A 13454-nucleotide genomic window follows, 5' to 3' on the forward strand; every position below is an offset into this window, starting at 1 on the left:
AACGCTTGCCTTTATGAGGTCAGACGCTGGGCGTGGTCAGTAGACCACGGGGGTCAGGATTTCTCCTCTCCGCCGGGAGAATAGGGTGGAAAGGGGCGCCTCAGCTCCATGGGGACCTCCCCGTGCTGCTCACTGCCGGCGGCCAGACCCCCGTGGCGGCAGGAAGGGGCAGCCCTGGATGCGGAGGGTGTACCCAGGAGACAGGACCCACCCAGGTTTCCTCGGGGCCGCATTCTCCTCGGGACACTATCTGGACCAGGGATGCCGGGGACCCTGCTGAAGGACGTCCTGTGTCCGCTTACACCCACGGCTTGGTGCCTGAAGCAGAGCAGGCACACACGTCCCCACCCAACATCTCGGTGGCAGGGCATCGAGACCCCCGAGGGTCTGGATGGCACTAGAGCCCAGGGAACTGGGGCTCGGCCACACCCCGGGGGAAGGCTGCGGCTGGAGGTCAGCCTCGGCACTAAGGGGGGTGACCTAGTGGAACAGGGAAGAGCCAATCCTGAACTACATGCTGGATCTGTTTCTTTTACTTTAACCTTTGCTTCCCGTTGCTTTTGTTCGCTAAAAGGATACTGTCTCTACGGAACAGCCTGCCTCGGGGAACGCCGCCCCTCTGCCTGAAGGTTAAACCCAAGTGCCTTTGTTCAGGGAAGCATCCTGACGCTGTCCACCTGTGGATGGCTGCAAGAAAGAAGACATTAACACATCCCCTCCCCGAGGCTGGCCATTCCAGGGGATATTTGCAAATCTTAGGGCCTTTTTACTTTACTTCCTCACCTCCTCTCCCTCTCTGTTCTACGAAAGAAACTGCCATCCAGACCCCAAGAAGATGGTTCTTTGACACATCAGTCTGCCATCTTCTGGGTCTGCTGGCTTTCCAAATAAAGTCGTATTCCTAGCCTCAGCACCTCGTCTCCCGATTTACTGGCCCGGCGTGCGGCGAGCAGAGCGCGCTTGGACTCGGTAACATTAGAGCGCTCAGCTCTTCCCCGGGGGAGGGAAGGGCGCGCACAGCAGAGAATCAGCAGGAAAGGCCAGAGACACAACAGAACTGGACTCAGGCACGGGAAGGGGTGGACGGCACGCACACCACACCTCGGAGGGACCTCAAAACACTCTGCTGGGCTTCCCTGGTGGCGCCGTGGTTAAGAACCCGCCTACCAATGTAGGAGACACGGGTTCGAGCCCTGGTCCGGGAAGATCCCACATGCCATGGAGCAACTAAGCCCGTGCGCCACAACTACTGAGCCTGCGCTCTAGAGCCCGCGAGCCACAACTACTGAGCCCGTGTGCCACAACTACTGAAGCCCTCGCGCCTAAAGCCCGTGCTCTGCAACAAGAGAAGCCACCGCAATGAGAAGCCCTCGCACCGCAACAAAGAGTAGCCCCCGCTCGCCGCAACTAGAGAAAGCCTGCGCGCAGCAATGGGGACCCAACGCAGCCAAAAATAAAATAAAATAAAATAAAAAAGTTTATATATATAAAAAAAAACCACTCTGCTGCATGAAAGAAGCCAGACAAGGGTACACACGGTGGGGCTGCGTATGCGCACGAGCCTGGGGAGGGCGCACAGTCTATGGGACAGGATAGACGTGCGGGGAGGGGAGAGGAAGCCGGGGTAGAAGGGGGGGAGGGGATGGATACGCTTACTCTCGACTGTGGTTTCGCGGGTGTGTTCGTTACAAAATCATCAAATGGGACACACTATGTTCAGCTCAACGCAGGGAAGAGGAGGGGCAGAAACTTCCAGAAATGCTGGTGGGCAATGGCATGGGCGGAAAGGTTGCCCCTGCTCAGCCTGGCTGGCCACCCACATGCATGTGACGCCGGGCCCTGTGCTCCCCACTCAGGGGCCACGGGGGACAGGATAGCCTCTTGGAGCTTCCATTGGACTGGGGGGCAATAAGTGCTCCAAGAACACACCCTGTGTGCTAGGTGCTCGGGGCCCGGGCATCAGAGAGGCCGAGAGGAGGTGACGGGGGGTGGGGGGCAGGAGAGCAGAGACAGCTGGTGCAAAGGCAGCAGGAAGGGACCGGCCCGTCTGAGAACCAGGGCAGGAGGACGGGAGGAGCGGAGGGAGCTGGGGGTCGCAGGGCCCGGACCCTCCCAGCTGGGCTTGGCAGGGAGGGACAAGACCCCACCCACGTCTCCTGTGGTCTCTCCAGCCGCAGAGAGTTAGGGCCAGGAGTGAGGGGCCGTGCAGGGACCACGCTAGAGGCGATGGCTGGGGGGTGGATATGGGGAGAAACACACAGATTCTGGTGACATTTCAGCTACGTGTGGGGTGGGGAAAAAGGAAAATCAAATCCATTCCTAGATTTGGGCTCCACCCGCTAGCCTCTCAAGCTTGAGACAGCCAGCGACCCACCGCTCCCACTCACTGGGGGTCCGAGGAGAAAGGGGTTGTGGAATGTCAGGAGACCAGGGAGAGGGGCTGCCCTGACCCCAGGCACCCTCGGGGACACAGTCGGCTCTGTCCTGGCCCATCACAGGGTGGCCATCATCTCAGGATGACCACGGGGTCTGACCAGCCCCGGCTCAGCCCCCAGAACGTTCTAGTTCTTATTAAATACTTAGGCGTGCCAGGTGATCTTAAATGACGTGTGCACAGGACAAAGTCAGGGCCCGGTGCTCTGGGAATGGTCACGCTGGCAGATGCCCGTCTCGGCTGGGATGACGGTCCCTGGGCTTGCCAGTGACCACAGGCATTGCCAAAGTACGGGCGTGGGTGAGCCCTCACCAGTGCTGGCCTTTCCCCACCTGGGGCTTCTCGCTTTGTGAAGCTGGGGCGAATTCTCCGATTTAGGGGTCTGATGGGGTCTGGGGTGGTGTCAAGAGTCGGGGCGAGGGACGCGCGGCCCTGCCTCCCGGGACAGAGCTGGTCTCAGCACTGACTGCTCAGGCCTCGCGGGGCTCGTACCTGTTTGAACTGCTTGTAGATGACTTTTCGAACTTGGTCCGATGGCTGAATCTTCCCCGCGAGCAGGGACGACAGCATGTTCCCCAGGGTCACCATCCCCAGGATCACCCTGGGGAAGCGGGGACGGGGCAGGAGTCAGCACTGGTGCCTCTCCCGCGCTCTCCACACGCCACCCCACCCCCTGCCAAGACAGCAGAATCCAGCACAGCCACCCTCAGGGTCAAACCCAGAACTCCTCTTAGAATCAACCATTATCTGCCCAGGGTCTCTGTGTGGCAGGAGCACAGCAGTGACCAAACACCCCGCCCTTGGAGCTGACCGTCCAGTGCAGGGAACGGTAAACCAGTGAGCCCTCTGGGCATCTCCATTCTGACAGGTGTCAAGGGTGACCAGCTGGCCAGTGTCCTGGGACATGGGACTTTCGGTGCTAGAATTGGGACAGTCCCGGGAGAGCCCTGACGGTGGGTCACTGTCACCAGGGCACGTCTGTCACGGCCTTCCACTGTCAGGCACATGCCCAGAGCCAGGGCAGGACCCTACACCGGCCTCCTGTGCACATGCTGGGTGCAGTGGGCTGGGACCCAGGCATTGAAGCCCAAAGGGTTAACACGAGCAGCCCCCATCCTGGCCGGTGCTCAGGGACCAGCCGTTCTGAGCATCTGAGTGCAAAGTGACCAAGGCCAGCCGGCCAGCTGTGGGGTCCACTGGGCTGCCCCGTCCAGCACCGCCGACACAGAGCAGCGTGGGGCACAGGCTGGAGGCGCCCAGCAGGGCCCAGAGGGCAGAGCTCTGGATGGAGGCTGAGACTGACCCCGACTCGTCCACCACGGGCGCCTGGTCGAAGCCCTTCTCCCGGAGGATCTCGATGGTGTGCTCACAGGTGACTGTGGGCAGCACCGTCAGCGGGGCCGACAGGCTCAGCTCCTGAACTCGGAGGTGCCACCACCTGCAGGAAGAGGGTGGGGCAGGGAGGCCGTGAACCGGGAGGCCGAGTCCAGGACAGGGAGACCGCAGGGGCGCCCAGCCAGGTGCAGGACAGCACACGTGCCCTGGGTACCAGGCACGCAAGTCCCGAGCCACACGCGTGTGGTCGGGGAGAGATCTCTGCTCAGAGGCGTCCTCACCATGGCTTCTTCACCAAGAGGTCCTCCTCCTTCATGAAGCCCTTCTGCAGCATCCACCTGTCGCTCAGGAACTTGGACCTGCGGCACCAGAAATCACCAGGGTCTCACCACCACCCCTGCCCACACTGAGGGCGGAGGTTCTCAGAAAGAGAAAGCCCAGCATCCCTCCCCAGACCCCATGGTCCAGCAGAGACCCCAAAGGGGCTGGCTGGAGGCTCCACGAAGAGGCCTGAGAGCCAGATTCCAGAAAGTCCCCCTAGGGAACTGTGGTCGACGGGGGCATCTGGTCAACCAGGGCTGAATGAGCTCAGAGCACAGCAGAAGGTTCTGTGGTACACTGGGACCTGGGACCCTTTGCTGCAGTGCTTGCACCTGGACAACCGTCTTCTCAAGCAACAGATACAAAGAAACTATGAGGGACTAAAAATAACAGCATGCATGCACAGTTGGGGCAAATTAAGGATAAAACAAGATACAAAAAGACCAAAAACCTAACTGCCACTTCTGAGTTGCTGCAAGCAAAAGCAGGGTACTGCAAATGCCCCATGTACACAGCACCACAAAGGGGTGGGCAGACCACCTAAGGCACCCCTCCAGCCCTGACCCCTGGACCAACCCCTACCCTCACCCCACTTAAGGGACCAGCTCACCCCCTCCTCAGCGAGTGAGCAAGGGAACCTGTTACTTGTTTTCACTCCCGCCTGCTGCAGAATGAGTCCCAATAAAGCCTTGCCTGAATTTCTTGTCTCGCCTCTTATTAATTTCTATTGATTAAAGAGTCCAAGAACCCAGGTGGGTAACAGTTCTGTCCCGGATCCTGTGCCATCATGTCCCCTCGGGGCTCCTGGGTGGCCTCTTCCCTGGCTGTCCTCATGTCTGCTCTGGCAGAGGGGGATGAGGGACCCCATCCCACCTGGGGTCAGAGGACACCAGACCAGGCCTTGGGGTCTGCCAGAGACCTGCCCTAAAAAGGCAGATGAGAAAGCACCTGACAAATAGCAGCTTAGGCCTGGAGCTAGAGGGGCAGGCTTGGAGGGAAGACCCGTTGAAAGCCCAGCATGACTCCGGTTTATGGGTGAGGAAACTGAAGCCCAGAGGGCAAGCAGAGTTGTTGACCCTCACCAGCCATGTGGCTGACAGGGTCTTGGTGCTCCGGCCGAGTGTCAGGCCTGAGCCTCTGAGGTGGGAGAACCAAGTTCAGAACAGTGGTCCATCAGAGACCTCCCGGCCCTTCATAATATCAATCGGCGAGAGCTCTCCCAGAGATATCCATCTCAACACTAAGACCCAGCTCCACTCAATGACCAGCAAGCTTCAGTGCTGCACACCACGTACCAAACAACTAGCAACACAGGAAGACAACCCCATCCATTAGCAGAGAGGCTGCCTAAAATCATAAGTTAACAGACACCCCAAAACACACCGCCAGACGCAGTCCTGCCCACCAGAAAGACAAGATCCAGCCTCATCCACCAGAACACAGGCACCAGTCCCCTCCACCAGGAAGCCTACATGACCCACTGAACCAACCTTAGCCACTGGGGGCAGACACCAAAAACAACAGGAACTACGAACCTGCAGCCTGCGAAAAGGAGACCCCAAACACAGTAAGTTCAGCAAAATGAGAAGACAGAGAAACACGCAGCAGATGAAGGAGCAAGGTAAAAACCCACCAGACCAAACAAATGAAGAGGAAATAGGCAGTCTATCTGAAAAAGAATTCAGAGTAATGAGAGTAAAGATGATCCAAAATCTTGGAAATAGAATGGAGAAAATACAAGAAATGTTTAATAAGGACCTAGAAGAACTAAAGAGCAAACAAACAGTGATGAACAACACAATAAACGAAATTAAAAATTCTCTAGAAGGGATCAATAGCAGAATAACTGAGGCAAAAGAATGGATAAGTGACCTGGAAGATAAAATACTGGAAATAACTACCACAGAGCAGAATAAAGAAAAAAGAATGAAAGGAATGGAGGACAGTCTCAGAGACTTCTGAGACAACATTAAACGCACCAACATTCGAATTATAGGGGTCCCAGAAGAAGAAGAGAAAAAGAAAGGGATTGAGAAAATATCTGAAGAGATTATAATTGAAAACTTCCCTAATATGGGAAAGGAAATAGTCAATCAAGTCCAGGAAGTACAGAGAGTCCCATACAGGATAAATCCAAGGAGAAACACGCCAAGACACATATGAATCAAACTATCAAAAATTAAATACAAAGAAAAAATATTAAAAGCTGCAAGGGAAAAACAACAAATAACATACAAGGGAATCCCCATAAGGTTAACAGCTGATCTTTCAGCAGAAACTCTGCAAGCCAGAAGGGAGTGGCAGGACATTTTTAAAGTGATGAAAGGGAAAAACCTACAACCAAGATTACTCTACCCAGCAAGGATCTCATTCAGATTCGACAGAGACATTACAACCTTTACAGACAAGCAAAACCTAAGAGAATTCAGCACCACCAAACCAGCTTTACAACAAATGCTAAAGGAGCTTCTTTAGGCAGGAAACACAAGAGAAGGGAAAGACCTACAATAACAAACCCAAAACAAATAAGAAAATGGTAATAGGAACATACATATTGATAATTACCTTAAATGTAAATGGATTAAATTTTCCAACCAAAAGACACAGACTGGCTGAATGGATCCATAAACAAGACCCGTATATATGCTGCCTACAAGAGACCCACTTCAGACCCAGGGACACATATAGACTGAAAGTGAGGGGATGGAAAGAGATATTCCATGCAAATAGAAATCAAAAGAAAGCTGGAGTAGCAATTCTCATATCAGACAAAATAGACTTTGAAATAAAGACTATTACAAGAGACAAAGAAGGACACTACATAATGATCAAGGGATCAATCCAACAAGAAGATAAAACAATTGTAAATATTTATGCAGCCAACACAGGAGCACCTCAATACGTAAGGCAAATGCTAACAGCCATAAAACGGGAAATCAACAGTAACACAATCACAGTAGGGGACTTAACACCCCACTTTCACCAATGGACAGATCATCCAAAATGAAAATCAATAAGGAAACACAAGCTTTAAATGCTACATTAAACAAGATGGACTTAATCGATATTTATAGGACATTCCATCCAAAAACAACAGAATACACTTTCTTCTCAAGTGTTCATGGAACATTCTCCAGGATAGATCATATCTTGGGTCACAAATCAAGCCTTGGTAAATTTAAGAAAATTGAAATCGTATCAAGTATCTTTTCTGACCACAATGCTATAAGACTAGATATCAACTACAGGAAAAACACTGTAAAAAATACAAACACATGGAGGCTAAACAATACACTACTTAATAACCAAGAAATCACTGAAGAAATCAAAGAGGAAATCAAAAAATACCTAGAAACAAATGACAATGAAAACACGATGACCCAAAACCTATGGGATGCAGCAAAAGCAGTTCTAAGGGGGAAATTTATAGCAATACAATCCTACCTCAAGAAACAAGAAAAATCTCAAATAAACAACCTAACCTTACACCTAAAGCAATTAGAGAAAGAAGAACAAAAAAACCCCGAAGTTAAGCAGAAGGAAAGAAATCATAAAGATCAGATCAGAAATAAATGAAAAAGAAATGAAGGAAATGAAAGCAAAGATCAATAAAACTAAAAGCTGGTTCTTTGAGAAGATAAACAAAATTGTTAAACCATTATCCAGACTCATCAAGAAAAAAAGGGAGAAGACTCAAATCAACAGAATTAGAAATGAAAAAGGAGAAGTAACAACTGACATTGACGAAATACAAAGGATCATGAGAGATTACTACAAGCAACTATATGCCAATAAAATGGACAACCTGGAAGAAATGGACAAATTCTTAGAAAAGCACAACCTTCCGAGACTGAACCAGGAAGAAATAGAAAATATAAACAGACCAATCACAAGCACTGAAATTGAAACTGTGATTAAAAATCTTCCAACAAACAAAAGCCCAGGACCAGATGGCTTCACAGGTGAATTCTACCAAACATTTAGAGAAGAGCTAACACCTATCCTTCTCAAACTCTTCCAAAATATTGCAGAGGGAGGAACACTCCCAAACTCATTCTACGAGGCCACCATCACCCTGATACCAAAACCAGACAAAGATGTCACAAAGAAGGAAAACTACAGGCCAAGATCACTGATGAACATAGATGCAAAAATCCTCAACAAAATACTAGCAAACAGAATCCAACAGCACATTAAAAGGATCATACGCCATGATCAAGTGGGGTTTATCCCAGGAATGCAAGGATTCTTCAATATACGCAAATCAATCAATGTGATACACCATATTAACAAATTGAAGGATAAAAACCATATGAAAATCTCAATAGATGCAGAAAAAGCTTTTGACAAAACTCAACACCCATATATGATAAAAACTCTCCAGAAAGTAGCCACAGAGGGAACTTACCTCAACATAATAAAGGCCATATATGACAAACCCACAGCCAACATCGTTCTCAATGGTGAAAAACTGAAACCATTTCCACTAAGATCAGGAACAAGACAAGGTTGCCCCACTCTCACCACTATTATTCAACATAGTTTTGGAAGTGTTAGCCACAGCAATCAGAGAAGACAAAGAAATAAAAGGAATCCAAATCGGAAAAGAAGAAGTAAAGCCGTCACTATTTGCAGATGACATGATACTATACATAGAGAATCCTAAAGATGCTACCAGAAAACTCCTAGAGCTAATCAATGAATTTGGTAAAGTAGCAGGATACAAAATTAATGCACAGAAATCTCTTGCATTTCTATACACTAATGACGAAAAATCTGAAAGCGAAATTAAGAAAACACTCCCGTTTACCATTGCAACAAAAAGAATAAAATATCTAGGAATAAACCTACCTGAGGAGGCAAAAGACCTGTATACAGAAAATTATAAGACACTGATGAAAGAAATTAAAGATGATACAAATAGATGGAGAGATATACCATGTTCCTGGATTGGAAGAATCAACATTGTGAAAATGACTCTACTACCCAAAGCAATCTACAGATTCAATGCAATCCCTATCAAACTACCACTGGCATTTTTCACAGAACTAGAACAAAAAATTTCACAATTTGTATGGAAACACAAAAGACCCCGAATAGCCAAAGCAATCTTGAGAACGAAAAATGGAGCTGGGGGAATCAGGCTCCCTGACTTCAGACTATATTACAAAGCTTCAGTAATCAAGACAGTTTGGTACTGGCACAAAAACAGAAATATAGATCAATGGAACAGGATAGAAAGCCCAGAGATAAACCCACACACATATGGTCACCTTATCTTTGATAAAGGAGGCAAGCATATACAGTGGAGAAAAGACAGCCTCTTCAATAAGTGGTGCTGGGAAAATTGGACAGCTACATGTAAAAGTATGAAATTAGAACACTCCCTGACACCATGCACAAAAACAAACTCAAAATGGATTAAAGACCTAAGTGTACGGGCAGACACTATCAAACTCTTAGAGGAAAACATAGGCAGAACACTCTATGACATACATCACAGCAAGATTCTTTTTGACCCAGCTCCCAGAGAAATGGAAGTAAGAACACAAATAAACAAATGGGACCTAATGAAACTTAAAAGCTTTTGCACAGCAAAGGAAACCATAAACAAGACCAAAAGACAACCATCAGAATGGGAGAAAATATTTGCAAATGAAGCAACTGACAAAGGATTAATCTCCAAGATTTACAAGCAGCTCATGCAGCTCAATAACAAAAAAACGAACAACCCAATCCAAAAATGGGCAGAAGACCTAAATAGACATTTCTCCAAAGAAGATATACAGATGGCCTACAGACACATGAAAGAATGCTCAACATCATTAATCATTAGAGAAATGCAAATCAAAACTACAATGAGATATCATCTCACACCGGTCCGAATGGCCATCATCAAAAAATCTAGAAACAATAAATGCTGGAGAGGGTGTGGAGGAAAGGGAACACTCTTGCACTGTTGGTGGGAATGTAAATTGATACAGCCACTATGGAGAACAGTATGGAGGTTCCTTAAAAAACTACAAATAGAACTACCATACGACCCAGCAATCCCACTACTGGGCATATACCCTGAGAAAACCATAGGTCAAAAAGAGTCATGTACCAAAATGTTCATTGCTGCTCTATTTACAATAGCCAGGACATGGAAGCAACCTAAATGTCCATCGACAGATGAATGGATAAAGAAGATGTGGCACATATATACAATGGAATATTACTCAGCCATAAAAAGAAATGAAATGGAGGTATTTGTAATGAGGTGGATGGAGTTAGAGTCTGTCATACAGAGTGAAGTAAGTCAGAAAGAGAAAAACAAATACAGTATGCTAACACATATATACGGAATCTAAGGAAAAAAAAAAAAAAAAAGGCCATGAAGAACCTAGTGGCAAGACGGGAATAAAGACACAGACCTACCAGAGAATGGACTTGAGGATATGGGGAGGGGGTGGGGTGAGATGTGACAGGGTAAGAGAGTGTCATGGACATATATACACTACCAAATGTAAAATAGATAACTAGGGGGAAGCAGCCGCATAGCACAGGGAGATCAGCTCGGTGCTTTGTGACCACCTAGAGGGGTGGGATGGGGAGGGTGGGAGGGAGGGAGATGCAAGAGGGAAGAGAAATGGGAACATATTGTATATGTATAACTGATTCACTTTGTTATAAAGCAGAAGCTAACACACCATTGTAAGGCAATTATACTTCAATAAAGATGTTTAAAAAAAAAAAAAAAAAAAAAGAATTAAATACCTAGGAATAAACCTACCTAAGGAGACAGAAGACCTGTATGCAGAAAACTATAAGCCACTGATGAAAGAAATTAAGGATGATAAAACAGATGGAGAGATATACCATATTCTTGGATTGGAAGAATCAACATTGTGAAAATGACTATACTGCCCAAAGCAATCTACAGATTCTGTGCAATCCCTATCAAATTACCAATGGCATTTTTCACAGAATTAGAACAAAAAATTTCACAATTTGTATGGAAACACAAAAGACCCTGAAGAGCCAAAGCAATCTTGAGAAAGAAAAACGGAGCTGGAGGAATCAGGCTCCCGGACTTCAGACTATACTGCAAAGCTACAGTCATCAAGACAGTATGGTACTGGCACAAAAACAGAAATATAGATCAATGGCACAGGACGGAAAGCCCAGAGATAAACCCACGCACACATGGTCACCTTATCTTTGATAAAGGAGGCAAGAATATACAGTGGAGAAAAGACAGCCTCTTCAATACGTGGTGATGGGAAAACTGGACAGCTACATGTGAAAGAATGAAATTAGAACACTCCCTAACACCATGCACAAAAACAAACTCAAAATGGATTAAAGACCTAAGTGTAAGGCCAGACACTATCAAACTCTTAGAGGAAAACATAGGCAGAACACTCTATGACATAAATCACAGCAAGATGCTTTTTGACCCTCCTCCTAGAGAAATTGAAATAAAAACAAAAATAAACAAATTGGACCTAATGAAACTTAAAAGCTTTTGCACAGCAAAGGAAACGAAAAACAAGACGAAAAGACAACCCTCAGAATGGGAGAAAATGTTTGCAAACGAAGCAACTGACAAAGGATTAATCTCCAAAATATACAAGCAGCTCATGCAGCTTAATATGAAAAAAACAAACAACCCAAACCAAAAATGGGCAGAAGACCTAAACAGACATTTCTCCAAAGAAGATATACAGATTGCCAACAAACATGAAAGGAGGCTCAACATCACTAATCATTAGAGAAATGCAAATCAAAACTACAATTAAATATCACCTCACACTGGTTAGAATGGCCATCATCAAAAAATCTACAAACAACAAATACTGGAGAGGGTGTGGAGAAAAGGGAACCCTCTTGCACTGTTGGTGGGAATGTAAATGGATACAGCTACTATGGAGAACAGTATGGAGGTGCCTTAAAAAACTAAAAACAGAACTACCATATGACCCAGCAATCCCACTATTGGGCATACACCCTGAGAAAACCATAATTCAAAAAGAGTCATGTACCACAATCTTCACTGCAGCGCTATTTACAATGGCCAGGACATGGAAGCAACCTAAGTGTCCATCGACAGATGAATGGAGAAAGAAGATGTGGCACATATATACAATGGAATATTACTCAGCCATAAAAAGAAAAGAAATTGAGTTATTTGTAGTGAGGTGCAAGGACCTAGAGTCTGTCATACGGAGTGAAGTAAGTCAGAAAGAGAAAAACAAATACTGTATGCTAACACATATATATGGAATCTAAAAAAAAAAAAAAAAGTTTCTGAAGAACCTAGGAGCAGGACAGGAATAAAGATGCAGACGTAGAGAATGGACTTGAGGACACGGGGAGGGGGAAGGGTAAGCTGGGACGAAGTGAGAGAGTGGCATGGACATACATACACTACCAAAAGTAAAATAGATAGCTAGCGGGAAGCAGCCGCATAGCACAGGGAGATCAGCTCGGTGCTTTGTGACCACCTAGAGGGGTGGGAGAGGGAGGGTGGGAGGGAGATGCAAGAGGGAGGAGATATGGGGATATATGTATATGTATAGCTGATTCACTTTGGTATACAGCAGAAACTAACACACCATTGTGAAGCAATTATACTCCAATAAAGATGTTAAAAAAAAAAAAAAGGCAGACAAGGACCAACAAAGTGGGGAGCAGAGAGGGTCCGCAGCCCCCCAGCCTAGACGTGTATGCCCGAGACACGATCATTCACTCACACTCTCGCCATTTCTCTCTCACACAGGCAGGCAGGCGTGTGCACACACAGCAGGCCGGCCCGGCACACGGGGAGATGGCCGTCCTCATGCACTCTGTGGTGTGAGCGGACGGCCATGCTTAGGGCAACCCGGCAGTGGACACCCAGACGTGACTCACCCTCTGCTGGAACGGGCGCCCACCAGGGGCGGCTGAGCTCACCCGAGGGATGTAACCTGCCACTCCTGGGCCAGGGAGGAAGCCCGCGGGTCCGTGGGGGAGGTCTCTAGCCCCCTGTGCCCTTGTTCCCATACAGCAACCCTGGCTCTTTCGGCCGGTGGCCCCAGACAGGGGCCGTCGGCCCAGAGGACGGGAATTGGAAGCAGGAGGCTGCAAGCTGCCGCCTGGGCAGGTGTGCAGATACTCAGCACCATCGGACTCGAAGGGGCCTCGGAGGCCGCCAGGCAGACATCGCACAGCCCGTCCCCGGGCCACCGACCCCAGCCTGGGTCTCGCCAGGTTGGGGCTGGAGTGTGAGTGAAGCAGCAGAGCCGGTGCTCCCTGCAGCCGGGGGTGGGGAGGCGTTCTTGGGGCGGCTACGTCCTCCTCCTCCTCGTCCCCCGCGGCCTCACAGACCCCCACGCTCCCT

General features: G+C 48.3%; 1 protein-coding gene across 4 annotated transcripts in view; it reads right to left on the reverse strand.

The window, feature by feature from the left end:
- CBS (cystathionine beta-synthase) overlaps nt 1-13454 on the reverse strand; it is a 32495-nt gene that overhangs the window by 3805 nt on the left and 15236 nt on the right. For all 4 annotated transcript variants that reach the window (XM_068547150.1, XM_068547149.1, XM_068547152.1 and 1 more), the window contains exons 12-14: nt 4051-4128; nt 3738-3872; nt 2927-3035 (exon numbers count right to left, since the gene is read on the reverse strand). In XM_068547150.1, the coding sequence (XP_068403251.1) occupies nt 2927-3035; nt 3738-3872; nt 4051-4128 (322 nt within the window). The remainder of the gene's footprint in view (nt 1-2926; nt 3036-3737; nt 3873-4050; nt 4129-13454) is intronic.

The sequence above is a fragment of the Eschrichtius robustus genome, chromosome 6 (assembly GCF_028021215.1).
Source record: "Eschrichtius robustus isolate mEscRob2 chromosome 6, mEscRob2.pri, whole genome shotgun sequence".
Taxonomy (NCBI): domain Eukaryota; kingdom Metazoa; phylum Chordata; class Mammalia; order Artiodactyla; family Eschrichtiidae; genus Eschrichtius; species Eschrichtius robustus.